Genomic DNA, 13,351 nt, shown 5'->3' on the forward strand with positions numbered 1-13,351 from the left:
CATAGTTGTCCACCATTTACTAACATTCCTTGGTTGGAGTCTGTAACCCACTTCAGTGAAAAACTGCAAAATGGAGAAGTCAGAGATTTTATAAGAAAACAGCAACACCAGATCTTAACTGATATTACATTTCGCTGTTTAAAACACAAATTTTCTAGCTGCAGATCACATTTTTGGGGATGATCTCACGCATTTTACACTTGAAAGGCAATGCTAAAGAAACGATAGCCTTGTATTCAATCTCTTACATTTTTTTTAACCATCACCCTTAAAAATGAAGAGATGTTTAGAACAATATGTTTTGAAAGGGTACTAGACTAAATTTTGATTTTAATCTGCATCTGCATAGTTTTTTATAGCAGCCATGTCACATTCTTTCAAGAAATGCTTGTGAAATTATCACGCATTTAGCTGGGGGAAAGCAAGTGCTAGGAGTATAACTGCATTAAGGAATCAAAGGAAAACAAAAACTGAGAAGCTTGATTTTTTTTATTATGAAACTTGAGTCTGGAGCTTTGACCACTCAGATGCAACTTTTCAATTAGATGGATACATGGCATGTGGGCCTTCCAGTGTTCAATAAGGAAAATGTCAGCCCAAATTGTGCTGCTGCTGTGTGTGTATATGCATATATATACATATATACATATTTAAAATACCAGTTTGTGTTGTCAGTTTAACGTACCTACTACTCCTATGTAAGTGCCTTAAAGGGAAGCGAATCCAATGGAGACACCCATCTGGGGGAACTGGTGGAGGTGTGTGTGTGGGGTGTGTCATTGCTTCACCCAGTGCAGAGAAGCAGGAGTCAGTCTGTGTATCCGACCTCACTTTCTCTTTAAACCCTTAGGGAAGGAATGTCTTTTCTCTCCATACTTAGAACATCTTGGGGAACTTGGGGAAACTGGGGAGCAATGTTTGCTGTTAGCTTTTCCTAGTATTCAACCCAGCCCCTGTTGGAAGGCCTTGTTTCCTACCTCTGAAGAACAGCATACCATGTTTGTTTGTTTATTTTTGATTGTTGCTGCTTTTTTAAAAGCTTTTCCTTTTCATCTCTGCTCATGTTTTGCATTGTTTTACTTCTTTTGTTTTTGTTTTTGTTTTCTTTTTATTTGTGCTCACATTGCTACTTTGGGTCATAGAGAGTTCAGAGGTCAGGACCTGCAGTTATTCCTGTGGGTATGGGAAAGGAGAATAGAGGAAACAAGAAACAAGCATGCCAGGAGTGTGCTTTCATCTCAGCTGATGCTCCCAGAGGACTTGAATAACTCTTTGGAGTTATTGGCCAAGTTCATTTTAACCAGTAACATAGCTCAATAAGGCAAAAATTAGAAGCTAGCTAAGCTCTAGTTCTGTACTGGACAGATCCTTGTGTCTTCCTCTGGTTGCCTTTGTTTCCCTTCCTTTCCCAGATACTTAACGTACTGAAGAAATGTAGAGCTACACTCTCTTATATATGATGCTTCTAAGTCAAGCATAATTCTCTCGTGCACTGCTTACAGCACTTGAATCAAAGAACCATAGAACGGTGTGGGTTGGAAGGGACCATAAGGCACACAGAGGCCCAGCCCTCTGCTGTGCTCTGCTTACCACCTGCCAGCTCAGGCTGCCCAGGGCCCCATTAATCTGGCCTTGAATGCCTCCAGGATTGCCGCATCCACTGCTTTTCTGGGTAGCTGTGCCAGCACCTCACCATCCCCTCAGTGGAAAACTTCCCCCTGAAATCTAACCTACATCTCCTTCAGTTTAAATCCATTTCCTCTTGTCCTATCACTGTCTACCTGTGCATCAACCTTGTTTTCATCCTCACACATTGTCAGAAAGTATAGTGTCTATCTACAACAAGCAGGACACAAACTATCTCCGCATCCCATACCCGACACTACATCTCCACTCCTCCACTGTCTTTGCTCATGAAATACGCTGTCCGAATGGGCTTGGGAGTCAACACCATGTAATTGAGAACAGCTAAAGGAAGCGCAGCAGCTGAACAACCCCGTCGGTCCCGTCCCCGACGCGGCGTCCCTCCCGTCCCCCCGACTCCCGAAGCGGCGATGCAGGGCTGAGCTGCGGCCGGGAGAGGGCAGCGCAACGCTCCGAGAGCCGCCCAGGGCCGCGCGGGGCTCCCCGCGGTGCCGCCGCCCTCCCGCGATCGGGGGCGGGCTGCCTCCCGCGGCCGCCCCGTGCCGGAGGGCCAACGGCCGCCGTGCGCGGGGTCGCGGCAGCGCCGCTTCGTTCGTTCGCCCGCGAACGTTCGCTTACCGCGCGGGTAAGGCGCGGCTCGGGGCGGCTCGGCAGGTAAGCGCACCGCGGCACCTGCTTCACGGCGGCAGCCGGCCCGGTCCGGCCCGGCCCGGCGGGGCTGTGCTGTGCTGTGCTGCTGCGGGGCTCTGTTCGTTGGAAAGCTGCGGCCGTTTGGCTTCTGGAGTCCTGCAGTGGGGCGGCAAAGCGTGCACATATAACTGTGTACATATGTACCTATAGATACATAATTTTATGTGTGGAGAACTATACCTATGTCTCTGTTTCTGTTTGTTGCTTATTTTGCCGTAGTCTCACTTCTCATCTCTAACAAGGCACCTCCTTTTACAAGCATTAGCCTTTCTGAGCCAAAAGAGGTTTAAAATTGTTTCAGTTGAAGGATGTGAAAGAGAAGTTTTTTCAGCGGTGCAGTTCCAAGCAGCAGATCGGGAGTGCTTCTTTGTACCGTTTTGTTCCATGGCACTGTTTTGCGTGCAGCTTGGAGCTAGGCAAGCTTTCAAACTGGGACGTGTTTTTACGCTGAAAAAAAGACAATGAAAGCCTTCATTTTTCTGACTTGCTCCTGCCTCTGCATTTGATGTGATGCAGAATGAAGGTAGTTCTGAGGCATAGCGAGACTCACAGATGTGATAAGAAGCTAACAGATGACATATATTATTTCTTTTCTCTTTTGTAATTTTCTTTCTACTGTTCTTTGAAGAAGTATGATTTCAGGAGGCGTTTGAGTATAAGGGATTTTCCCACCTAGCTGGAAAATGATCTGTGTTCTGAGAATTTAGTGTGAAAGCTCACGCAAGGAAATTGAATGAAAAGACTCGTGTAGTTTGGAGTTTTTCTAAAGCAGGATTTGAATTCTGAATGCAATGAAGAAAGATCTCATGTAAGTAATATCTGCTGTGATACTCCTCTGCCCCTCTCAGTTGATGTCTAAATTGGACTTTTCTGCCAAGATCTGGTTATGTAATGTCACACGGGAGTATTCTTTTTCTCAGTCTGAAGCTGCTGCTGTTATTCAGGAGAAGTTCCTATTGTTCCCCCAAGAATAGTTGCTTTGTGGGGCAGCTTGGGAAAGAGATGGTGTGTGAAATGGCTTACCATGCTTCCGATCTCCATAACACAAACAAGAATTTGTACCAGGACATAGGAAGGATGGCCTATGAGTAACACAGTGACTCAGAGGATCCAGTTTGAATCGTTGGCTCTGCCGGCTGAAAGCCTGCTCTGCACAGCCTTGCGCTGGGCATACAGCACAGTTTACAGATATGGTAAACTTCGGGCAGGTGTGTGCACTATGTGTCCCTTCTGCGTGCTCCAAGTGCTCACACTGCCCAGAACAGCAGACTGCAGGTGTGTCACAGTGGAAGTTTGTGCCTGAGTTTCTCTGCTGAGTTTCTCCGTTAGCTTGAGTATCACTGTATCTGCAGCATCTTGTCACCTCTCAGGGATACTTCCTGCAATTTTCCTCAAAGCTGTCAGCGAAATTCTTCAGAAGTTACAGATTTTTGATTAACGCCCCACGGACAGCTAAGCTGTGTGTCTTTCAGGCTCAGCATCGTTACGATGGATGCTGTTAATGTGCAGTACTGGTCAGGGGGCTGTCCCTTTCCTCTGTCACTCTTCTGACTGGTAGCTGCTTCCGTAAATATCAGAGTGATTTCTCATGACTTTTCGTTTCAAAGAATATATTTCTTAACAACGGTAGAGTTTGTCGTGCCTTGCACAGTCAGCAGCATAATAATGGGATGCAGTTTCACTAGCAGAATTGCTTACACACTGCTTACAATGTGATCTAAGTAGAGGAAATGGGACGTTGGGGAGCTCCGCTAGTGTGGTGGCAGTTTGAGAGGAGGCTGTGTGACAATACATGGGGTACATTTGGCTGGGAAAGAGTCAGTGAACAGAGAGCTGAACCATGGCAGTTCTGTGCATCATCTCTTGCGTGGCTGTGCTCAGGAGTAGGAGCCCCAGCTGAATCAGATTCAGCATGTTGTGCTTCTGGTTAATGCACAGCTGATACTGGAGGGGGAGTGGAACTCATCTGCTGCAGCTTCAAGCTCACACACTTTGAAATATTAAAGAAGACTTTTTTCTACAGGCAAGCTTTGTAGGAGGAAATGAGTTACTGAAGAGTTGTGAATTTGAATAAACCCATTAAAATTTCAGACAATGCTCTCTTTCACTTTCAATTTTCAGTTTGAACAAGGGGGAGAGAAGTGTGCGGTTTCCAGCAAATACATCTAAACAGTCTGGCAGTGTTTAGTGTTACAGAGTGCTCCAAGTAGCTGAATGCGTGAAGGTCACCCAAATTGCCTTAATTCTGCTCTGCTGTCGCCCTTGGAATAATCAGAAACCGAGACAGTCTTGTCTCTACAGAGCAAGCTGAGATGTACTTTGGCTGCTCCTGATTTAAATAAACAGTGCTCTCAGGGCACTAATTCTGGCTGCTGATGAATGTGGAGTGGAAATTACAGAGGTATCGTTGTACACACCATATGTCCCTGAGCTCTTTTGCTTAGTTGCAGCACTGCGGTGATGGTTGGGGCCGAGCGGTGATGATGCATCACCAATAGCACTGGAACATGTTTGAATGCATGTGTAAAGCCCACATTTCTGGTTGACTTCGTTGCTCCCTTCCCAGTGAGCGGTGCATCTACCCTGTATAAATCCTTTAATGAGTTCCTTTTTCCTTTCGAGCATTACGGCTTCACAGCACAGAAAGGAGTGGTAAATTCCTAAACCATTAAAAAAAGTCTTTTAAAAACGCAATTTTCTCTGTCAAGATTGGCATTAGAGGGAGGTGAGAGATACCTGGCAGTGGTATCAAACAGATTCTAGTTTGTTTTAGAGGCCCTGTAAGTACCTTTGTTTTTCTTTTTGTATAAGACGAATTATCTAAGGCTTCTTGGGTTTCTAAAACCTGGCACTCTGTTTTGGCTTTAGCGAAAATAAAAATGCTGCATTGAGGAGTTAATAGAAGAATGCATAAAGAGTACATTTTGCCAACCTCAGAGAGGCACTTAAATGGAGATGTTCCTATTGTAAAACTCAAACTTTTAACAGTTTAAAAAAAATGTGAGCTTCTGCAGAGAATCTTAATATGTTTTCCGTGCTAATGGAAAATATGGTTTAAAAAAAGAAGAAAAAAAAAAGAAAGGGCAGTATGATAGCCATGAGTCAGGTGATGTTTTTGGAAGATTTAAGATTTTTAAAAGTCCCAAATAGTTGGAAAGGGAGCTGTTAAGAAAGGTATTTAATTGCATTTCTTCCGTTCATCTGTTTCAAGAGCAACTAATGTTTGGTGAAGTAATCAACACTACTGCAAGCAGCTTCATTAAAAATTTAGTGGGTGAGGGTTTCTTTTACTTGTCAATTTGAATACTGTTAGAAGGAAGTAAAAGTGCTTGCAAAGTGCTGGCTGAGGGCTTTGCTTTGTCCCCTCCCTGCCCCCATCATGCTATAGATTTTCAAGAAAGCTAAGTGTGTGATCCAGGCCAGAAAACTTGGCTGCAAAGGTGCAAATCTCTGTATTTTGGAATGTAGCGTTTAGTATGGGTACAGTTAAGCTCTCTACTTTTTTCCTTTTGTTTAAATCTTCCAGGGCCTTTTAATCAGGCCCGGAGCAAGGATCTGCACATAAGAGAACATTCTGTACTAAATCAGATCTGATCTCTGTGCAGCAGCACATTTGCTGGTCCTTAGGAAGCAGCGGGTGAGCCTTGAGGTATACAGATGCATAACATAACTCAGAAGGAACCTATAAATCTGAAAATACATTGGATTGATTCGATTGCTGTATTTCTTGAGAGGAAGCAGTGTGAATGAACATTATTAATGGAACTGGCTAGCTTCTTGAGCACCATACCGGAGTATCGAAAAGTATTAAGCTGTGAGATGTATAAACACATGTACTATAGTTTGTATTCATCTTAGAGGCTGTCTTGGGGGATGATATAGCATCAGGCTTTTATGGACTGCACTGGTGATGTGTGATGGACATCCAGTGGAAGAGAGATGGATGGAAGCTCTCTTACAATGCTTTTGCTGCCAGACTCAGTACAGTTGCATGTTTTGCTTAGAAGACAATGCTGGATTGTCGGGCATTGCAGATGATCCCCAGGGAATTTCTGACTGTCTTCCAGTGGACTCTGTGTCTTTTGTGTTGCTCCAGTTGATGAGAAGATGATTTGCTATCTTTGAACTCCTAGCCCCTGTAGGTGTTGAAAGCCATTATGGATGTGGCTCTGGGCAGCCTGATCTGGTAGGTGGCAGCCCTGCCCATGGCGGGGGGTTGGGACTGGGTGAGTTTTAAGGTCTTTTCCAACCCAAGCCATTCTGTGATCCTGTGATTCTGTGATAAGTGTTATATGGAAGAGAATCGTGGAGTGCAAACTGCTGCTTATGCTTTGCAGCATTTCTCTATGCCTGCACAAACCACAGGGTTTTTTCACAGCAGCAGCTGAGCCCATAGTGCAGTGAGGTCCATACCAGAGCTGGACCACAGGGCAGCATTAAGGCCTGAGCCCAGTCTTCACCTTCTCTGTACTTTTTCCAGTTAGATGCTTTCTTTGAAGGGGAAAGAAGATGATGAAATTCCGAGTGGGAAAATATGTTGCTGTGGGATCAAGAAGTGTCATCTTCTGTGTAGGAAAAAACTGATTATGGTACACAGTAGGTGCCAGGACAGCCAAATAGCAGTAATGGTGGTGGCTGAAGGGTCACCTTTTCAGCCAGCAGAAATGCCTTTCCACTGAGGCTTAGATAACACTTTTCCATATGTAATTTCTTGGATGTGTAAAAGAAAGAAAAAAAGAGTGAGCAATTTGATAATGAGAGTCTTTACCATTAAAGTGCAGTTAAGTTGCAATGCAGATGGAAAATAGAAATGTCAGTACTTTTTTCTTCCGGACTTTCCAATATGTCTTGATAACTGGGAATACCATGATCTATAATCCTGAAATTAACTGTGTGATATATGAGAGTCCGGCAATTAGCAGCTAATAAAGAAAATATTGGAAAATCATGAGAGGGATTATTTATGCATTTTTGGGAAAGCAAACAGATAAAACCACAAAACTTGCTGATACCCATCACAACAACCCTGAGCTTGTCAGGAGATCAGAAATAGCATTTGATGCTAGACTAACAGAGAAACTGTAGATTTAAAAAAATAAAATAAAATAAAAGGTCGTTAATTTTATTTTCCAGATCTTTTGTTCTGTCTTGCATACTTCTAGTGGGATGAAATGCTCACCACAAAAAATGCTTTCATTAAATTTACTGTTAATTGGAATCAACTTGGAAGCTGACAAGGTATTGTTCTTTGTTTGGATGAATCCTGCTTCTGCTGCAGTAGATGTGAGGCTGACATCTGTGTGCGGTGCCTGAAATTGGACCTGCCTGTCAGCTAGGAACAGGTCAGGTTGTTTGCTGTACAAGAGTGTGTATCCACTGTTTCCAGTTTGACTTGGAGTCTGAGCCTGCTGCTCAGGTTCAGGCTCCTCCTCAGCACCCTGGAACAGCTTGTGAAAGTGGTACAGGGGGAGCTGAGCAGCCCTTCACTGTACAGGCAGGGTGCACAAAGTCCCATTCAGCTTCTCTATCTGAAATGGATTGTATGGAAACGGAAACGAAGAGCAGCTCCATAGCCAGAGCTGAATATTTCCTCCCTACGTGCATCCTCTTCTTCTTCCTGCCCCTCCCAGCCACTTCCAGTAACCACACCAAGTTACAGCAAGCCCCAGGCGGAGGAAAGATGTGAGGTACTTGTGTAAAACCTTTTCTGAACAGCTGGCACTCTGAAGAGTGGGAGGAGAGCAGACTGATTTTGTGTGGATGTTTACTGGTTCTTTTGCAACTTAGGTACACTTTTGTCTCCAGCAAAAGCCATAATAAGATGGCTTATATTAAAAACACTGATATTTATTACACTGATTATATTATATAGTGATAAAATATTTCAGAGTGGTTCTTGGCAGTGTTCAATATCTCATGTTTTCAAAGAGTGCAGTACTGATTGCGTCAAATGATGTAAATCTTAGGTCTGCTCATCCACTCAGTACTGAGCTACATACCTGGTGCTTCAGAATGACCTACCCCCAGAGGGTTCACAGGGTGACTTAAATGAAGAGTGGAGGGAACTGGAGTCAGGATGGCATCAGATCTGTGAGTTCTGTTTGCAGTATCCAGTAAAAAAGAAAAAGAAGCCTGAGGCACTGATGATAATGGTAATACATCAAGGGAAGGGTGAAATTAAGTCTTCCCAGGCATGCTTGCAGCACAACGGGTGAACTGGACTGGGTGTTTGCCTTGCTCATCCTTTGCAGAAAAGGAAGCAGTGTACGTCTGTTGATGCAGTGGAGGTCCAGCAGGTCATATGACCAAAGGAACCTGCAGTAAGTCTGCTCCTCTCTCATGGCATAATGATTTGATTATGTTCACATTTTCTTAACAGAGGAGCTAGTGGATGTAGTTTGGTTGTGCGCCTTGAAAGAGGGACAGCATTACAGGTGGAGGGATTTTATGCAGCATGATGGAGCAGTGGTGCACACACAGCTGGCTGGCATATCTCCCACTTCATCCTGCCCTTAAATGATGCTCTCTCTGTGTGTAATCCGTGTGTTGCAGTAATTTTGAGTTGGTGACAGGTCTGGGATGGTAGTCAGAAAGGCTCATCAGCTCTGTAGCATGACGCTTGAGAAAAGCTCCACCTTGAAACACTCCTTGCAGCCGTAATGCTATGGTTTCTTAGTTTCACTTGTAGCTGTGTTTCCCTCTATGCAAACAGAGCTGTGCTTCCTAAGGCTGCATTCAGGATACTGGTGCTGGAAACTGCTGAGCTTTGTCTGTGCCTGTTAAAGTGAGACACTGGAGTCAGCTGCAGGGTTCCTCCTGCTGCTGCCGAACATAAGAGCCCCTCTGTCTGCAGCTTGCTGCTAGCTGGGGTTTGTTGAGACCCTTTTTCTTGCTATATTACAGTTTCTTTTTCTCTCTCTTTCTCCTCCTTTTTCATATATATAAAATTTTTTTTCTGGTGGCTGAATGTTTGTGGCCAAGCACATCTCTTTTAAAACTATTTAATTTTTGCAGCATGTCTGAAGGGAACTTCTGAAATGCTACCTGACTCAGAGCAGGCCATATCTATGTGTGAACCAGCAGCGCACTGCACAGCCCTGAGCCCTGCTGTTCTTAGAAACTGTTCAGCTGTGAAAACAAGGCCACATCTGAGCGGAGGCAGCCTCCTCTTGAGTGAGACAGGAGGGACCTGTTTCAGTGAGACTTGTGTGTAGTTGCTGGGCCAACCTTGCTGTTTTAGAGACACAGCTTTTGGTACGCTTTTCTTTTTTGCTAGCAATGCTGTGCATAAGATATGAATGCTGAAGGTGTAGCAAGTTTGAAAACACGTCAGTATTTTGCTCTTTGGGGTATTAAAGGGAACCTGCTTTGGGGATGTCTGTTGCGAAGCTGCTGAAATACCTGTCCCAGTTGCTGGTGTAGAGTAAAAGGCTGCTACAGCTGTAGGTCAGCTTTTCAATTCCTGTCTTTACCTCTGGAGATAAGAAGTACTGTAATCCCCTGCTCTTCGCTTGCTGGCACTAGGAATGTCCACTGTCAGGATCAGCCATATGTGACCTGTTCTGTATGCTGTGCCCATCATGCAAGCAGCACACTGCCTCCTCCTCCAGCATCATCCCCCTGGCCTTTCATCCTGCTGGGGAGCCCATGGCAGCAGGGCACTGAGCAGAGCTTGCCATGTGCTTTCTTTCAGTAGCTCTGGAAAGACGTCAGCTTAGTTCACAGCAGTAAATGGGATTCAGTGGTGTTGATGCCTCCTGATTTGCTGTGTAATAATTCCACTGATTTATTCTTTTTCTAGGTGCTGCGACAATGGAGCTAAGCTGCACTGAAGTTCCTCTTTATGTAAGTACTGCAACGTCTGTCCTGGGGGGCATTTTCCTTGGCTCATTCTAAATAGCAAAAGAAACCAAAAACCACTTTCTGGCTGTCTGCGACCTTGGGCTGCTAAACATTGCTGTCAAAAGTGAGCATGTGAGGGTATGGTGGTTTTCAATACTGCAGATACATTCTTTGGGATAAAATTGTTGTCCCTCTTGGATAATTTTTTCCTTCTTCAGTGTTCTCAATTGCAGTTTGCAGAAACTTACTGTCTGTGAAGAATAACACTCTCTGGTTACAGCTTACAACTTACAAATGCTTTTTCCCCTATAAAATTTCAAATTACTGTTCTTTCAATTTCCTCAAAGCAGAAAATTATATATGGAAAAAAAAAGCCTCGTAGGTTGAAATTGGTAATAAAAAGGATTTGTTTTTCCTATGGAATGTGAAGTGATTGGATGTAACAAGTGAACTCAGAAGAGTTCAAAAGCAGGTGTTAAAAGATGTGAGGAAGTGCAGTAGTTAAATGTATTTTACTGAGATAGCACGATGAGGATTGAAACTTGGGCAACTTAATGACTATTACTAATAAACTAAAATTTATCTTTTTTTGGCTTGATCTGCCTTGGTTTTCAATGAGGATGATAGCAGGGGTACGTGAATATCCGTGTGTAGGATAGTAGTGCAAAAGTGTGAAGCAGTGGAACAGGTTGCTGAGTGGTGGATGCCCTATCCCTGGAGACATTCAAGGTCAGGATGAATGAGGCTCTGAGCACCTGATCTAGCTGCAGGTGTCCCTGTCACAGTCCAACTCCATCGAGTTGGACTAGATGGCCTTTAAGGGTCCCTTCCAACTCAAACAGTTCCATTCTTTAAGGTACTAATTGGGGTTGATGAAAAGGGTAGTATAAGATGAAAGATAGAAATCAAACAACTAACTGCTTACTGTGATAAGGATGGAAGTGAAGCAGTGCAAATACTTTGTACCCTGCAGTACTGAAAGAACAGAGTTTGCTAATTCACCCCGAAGAATTTGCATTGTGTTTGGCCATTTGGGAGTGGGAACCTCAAGCTGAAGAAAATTGAGTGCAGCATCTGTAAAGGTGGGAGGGAGACTTGTGAGACCTGCTCATGTGATGTCAGTTGTGTGCAAGGTTTTAATGACAAATTTTGATGGGAAAAATAATTTGGGATGTGATGCTAATGGGTAAAGTTCACTATGATTTTGTCATAGAGATCTGAACCAGATTAGTCGGATATCTTCCTTGGATAACAACAGGGTTAGTACTTCATACTGTTACGCTTTGTCAGTGCTGAATTTCTTGTGCATCTAACATTTTGTGTAATCTGGTCATCTGAGTGATGACTGTCTATTTTTTTTGTTGTGTAAGACTGAATGTATTCAAAAAGCTCAAGGGCTTTGCTGAATAATATGATTTTTTGGGGTAATATAATTTAAAAATACTCTATGAAATTACTCCAGTTCAAAAATGCATTATTTTGATACACCTCTTCTTATATATAATTTTTGTGGCAGCAATACAGTTAAAATCTAATTGAAGCACGCATAAATGTCATGATTTAAAAAACAAATGGTAGTGGAACAGAAAATTAAATATTTCAAGCACATGTTTTTCAGTTAATTTGAGGAGCCTGCTTCCGGCTTCTAGGCAGCAAAACACTGGTAAATACATCAGAAAATTACTCTTCATAAACCCATCTAATTTTCAGGGTTGATTAGCCAAGCAGAAACTGATACTGACATCTCTTCTTTCAATGCTAATATGTTGCTTTGAGAAGAAAAACTTAAGTTTAAAGTTATGTTTGTCCAGTTCAGTCTGCAAGGGCAACAGCAAGTTCAGTCTCTTCATTTTACAGCATAGTAAACAGAGTATGTAAAGTAAGACTGAATTGCCTTCAGGCAGCTGCTAACTTCGTTATAAATGGCAGAAAGGATATCTGTAAACTATAAAAGTATTTGATGAAATACTTTTCAGATATGACAGACGGTAAATGTGGTTGTTGCTGCTGTTGAAAGAGATTGCTCTTGTATAAACACAAATCTCTTCAGTGGAAAATCCTTCCTTCTTATTTAATGGTAGGTGACTGTTAACATTACTACTATGTTTATTTTTTCTAAAGAAGTGTTGCTGATCATCAGCACTGATCTTTGACATTGGCAAAGAAATGTTTTGCTGCCATGGGGTAAGCAGCCTGTGGGACTCTGGAAGAGTTTGTAAATTACTTTTTACTAAAAGCTTGATAAATGTTTCCCTGGGGAGCAGCAGAGGCAAATAAAGAGATGGACAGTTTTGTAGGGTAGTCACATCAGTTCCCTGTGGATGCAAAGGGGCCTCATCTCCCAAGGAGTTTCTGGAGATTGTGTTTCAATTCTGTTTTCAGAGGAGTATTTGGACGTTAATACTGCAGGAAGAAGCAGAGGCCCAGCTGTGAGTCTCAAGAAGATAAAACTTCCATTTGGCTCTGTACTGTCCCTTGTTTCCTAGTTCCCAGAATTAACTTGGGTCCTAAGATATCTAGTGCTCTTGCCACGGCCTCTGGAGTCAATTAAAAGAGCATGAGGGTAAAGCATAGTTCACTTCCCTTATATTCTGCTGTACCCAATTTGTCCCTCCAACTGATTCAAAATCCCGTAGTGGCTGAGGCTATCGGGCCTCTGTGTCCCTCTGGCCCAACCCCTGCCCAAGCAGGGACACCCAGAGCAGGGTGCTGAGGGCCTCGTCCAGGCAGTTCTCCAGGGAGGAGACCCCACAGCCTCTGGGCAGCCTGTGCCAGGGTTCGGTCACTGATGCAGCATGGAAGTGCTGCCTCATGTTCAGTGTGAACCTCCTGTGTTCCAGTTTGTGCCCTTTCCCTCTTGTCCTGGCACTGGGCAGGTGCCATCCACTTTGCATTCTCCTGTCAGGTATTTGTACACTTTGATGAGTTCCCCCAGAGCCTCCTCTTCTCTCAGCTGAATAGTCAGCCTCTCATCATAGCAAAGATGCTCCAATGCCTTCATCATCTTGCTGCCCCTCTATTGGACTCTCTCCAGTATGTCCATGTCTCTCTTGTACTTGGGAGCCCAGAACTGGACACAGCACTCCAAGTACGTACTGTGGCTTCACCACTGGAATCACCAGTGCTTGAATAGAGGGGTAGGAATCACTTCTGTTACATGTTGGCAGTATTTTGG

General features: G+C 43.7%; 1 protein-coding gene across 6 annotated transcripts in view; it reads left to right on the top strand.

Moving 5' to 3' along the window:
- The first annotated feature begins 2,242 nt into the window (after nucleotides 1-2,242).
- The window catches only part of ARHGEF28 (Rho guanine nucleotide exchange factor 28), a 127,349-nt gene continuing 116,240 nt past the window's right edge, over nucleotides 2,243-13,351 (top strand). For 3 of the 6 annotated variants that reach the window (XM_042825669.1, XM_042825668.1, XM_042825674.1), the window contains exons 1-2: nucleotides 2,243-2,298; nucleotides 10,136-10,179. In XM_042825669.1, the coding sequence (XP_042681603.1) occupies nucleotides 10,147-10,179 (33 nt within the window). In that variant the 5' untranslated portion in view covers nucleotides 2,243-2,298; nucleotides 10,136-10,146. The remainder of the gene's footprint in view (nucleotides 2,299-10,135; nucleotides 10,180-13,351) is intronic. The other 3 variants (XM_042825666.1, XM_042825670.1, XM_042825671.1) reach the window with 1 other exon arrangement.

The sequence above is a fragment of the Centrocercus urophasianus genome, unplaced genomic scaffold (genome assembly GCF_019232065.1).
Source record: "Centrocercus urophasianus isolate 14NV4802_14NV808 unplaced genomic scaffold, USGS_Curo_1.0 seq_25, whole genome shotgun sequence".
Classification (NCBI taxonomy): domain Eukaryota; kingdom Metazoa; phylum Chordata; class Aves; order Galliformes; family Phasianidae; genus Centrocercus; species Centrocercus urophasianus.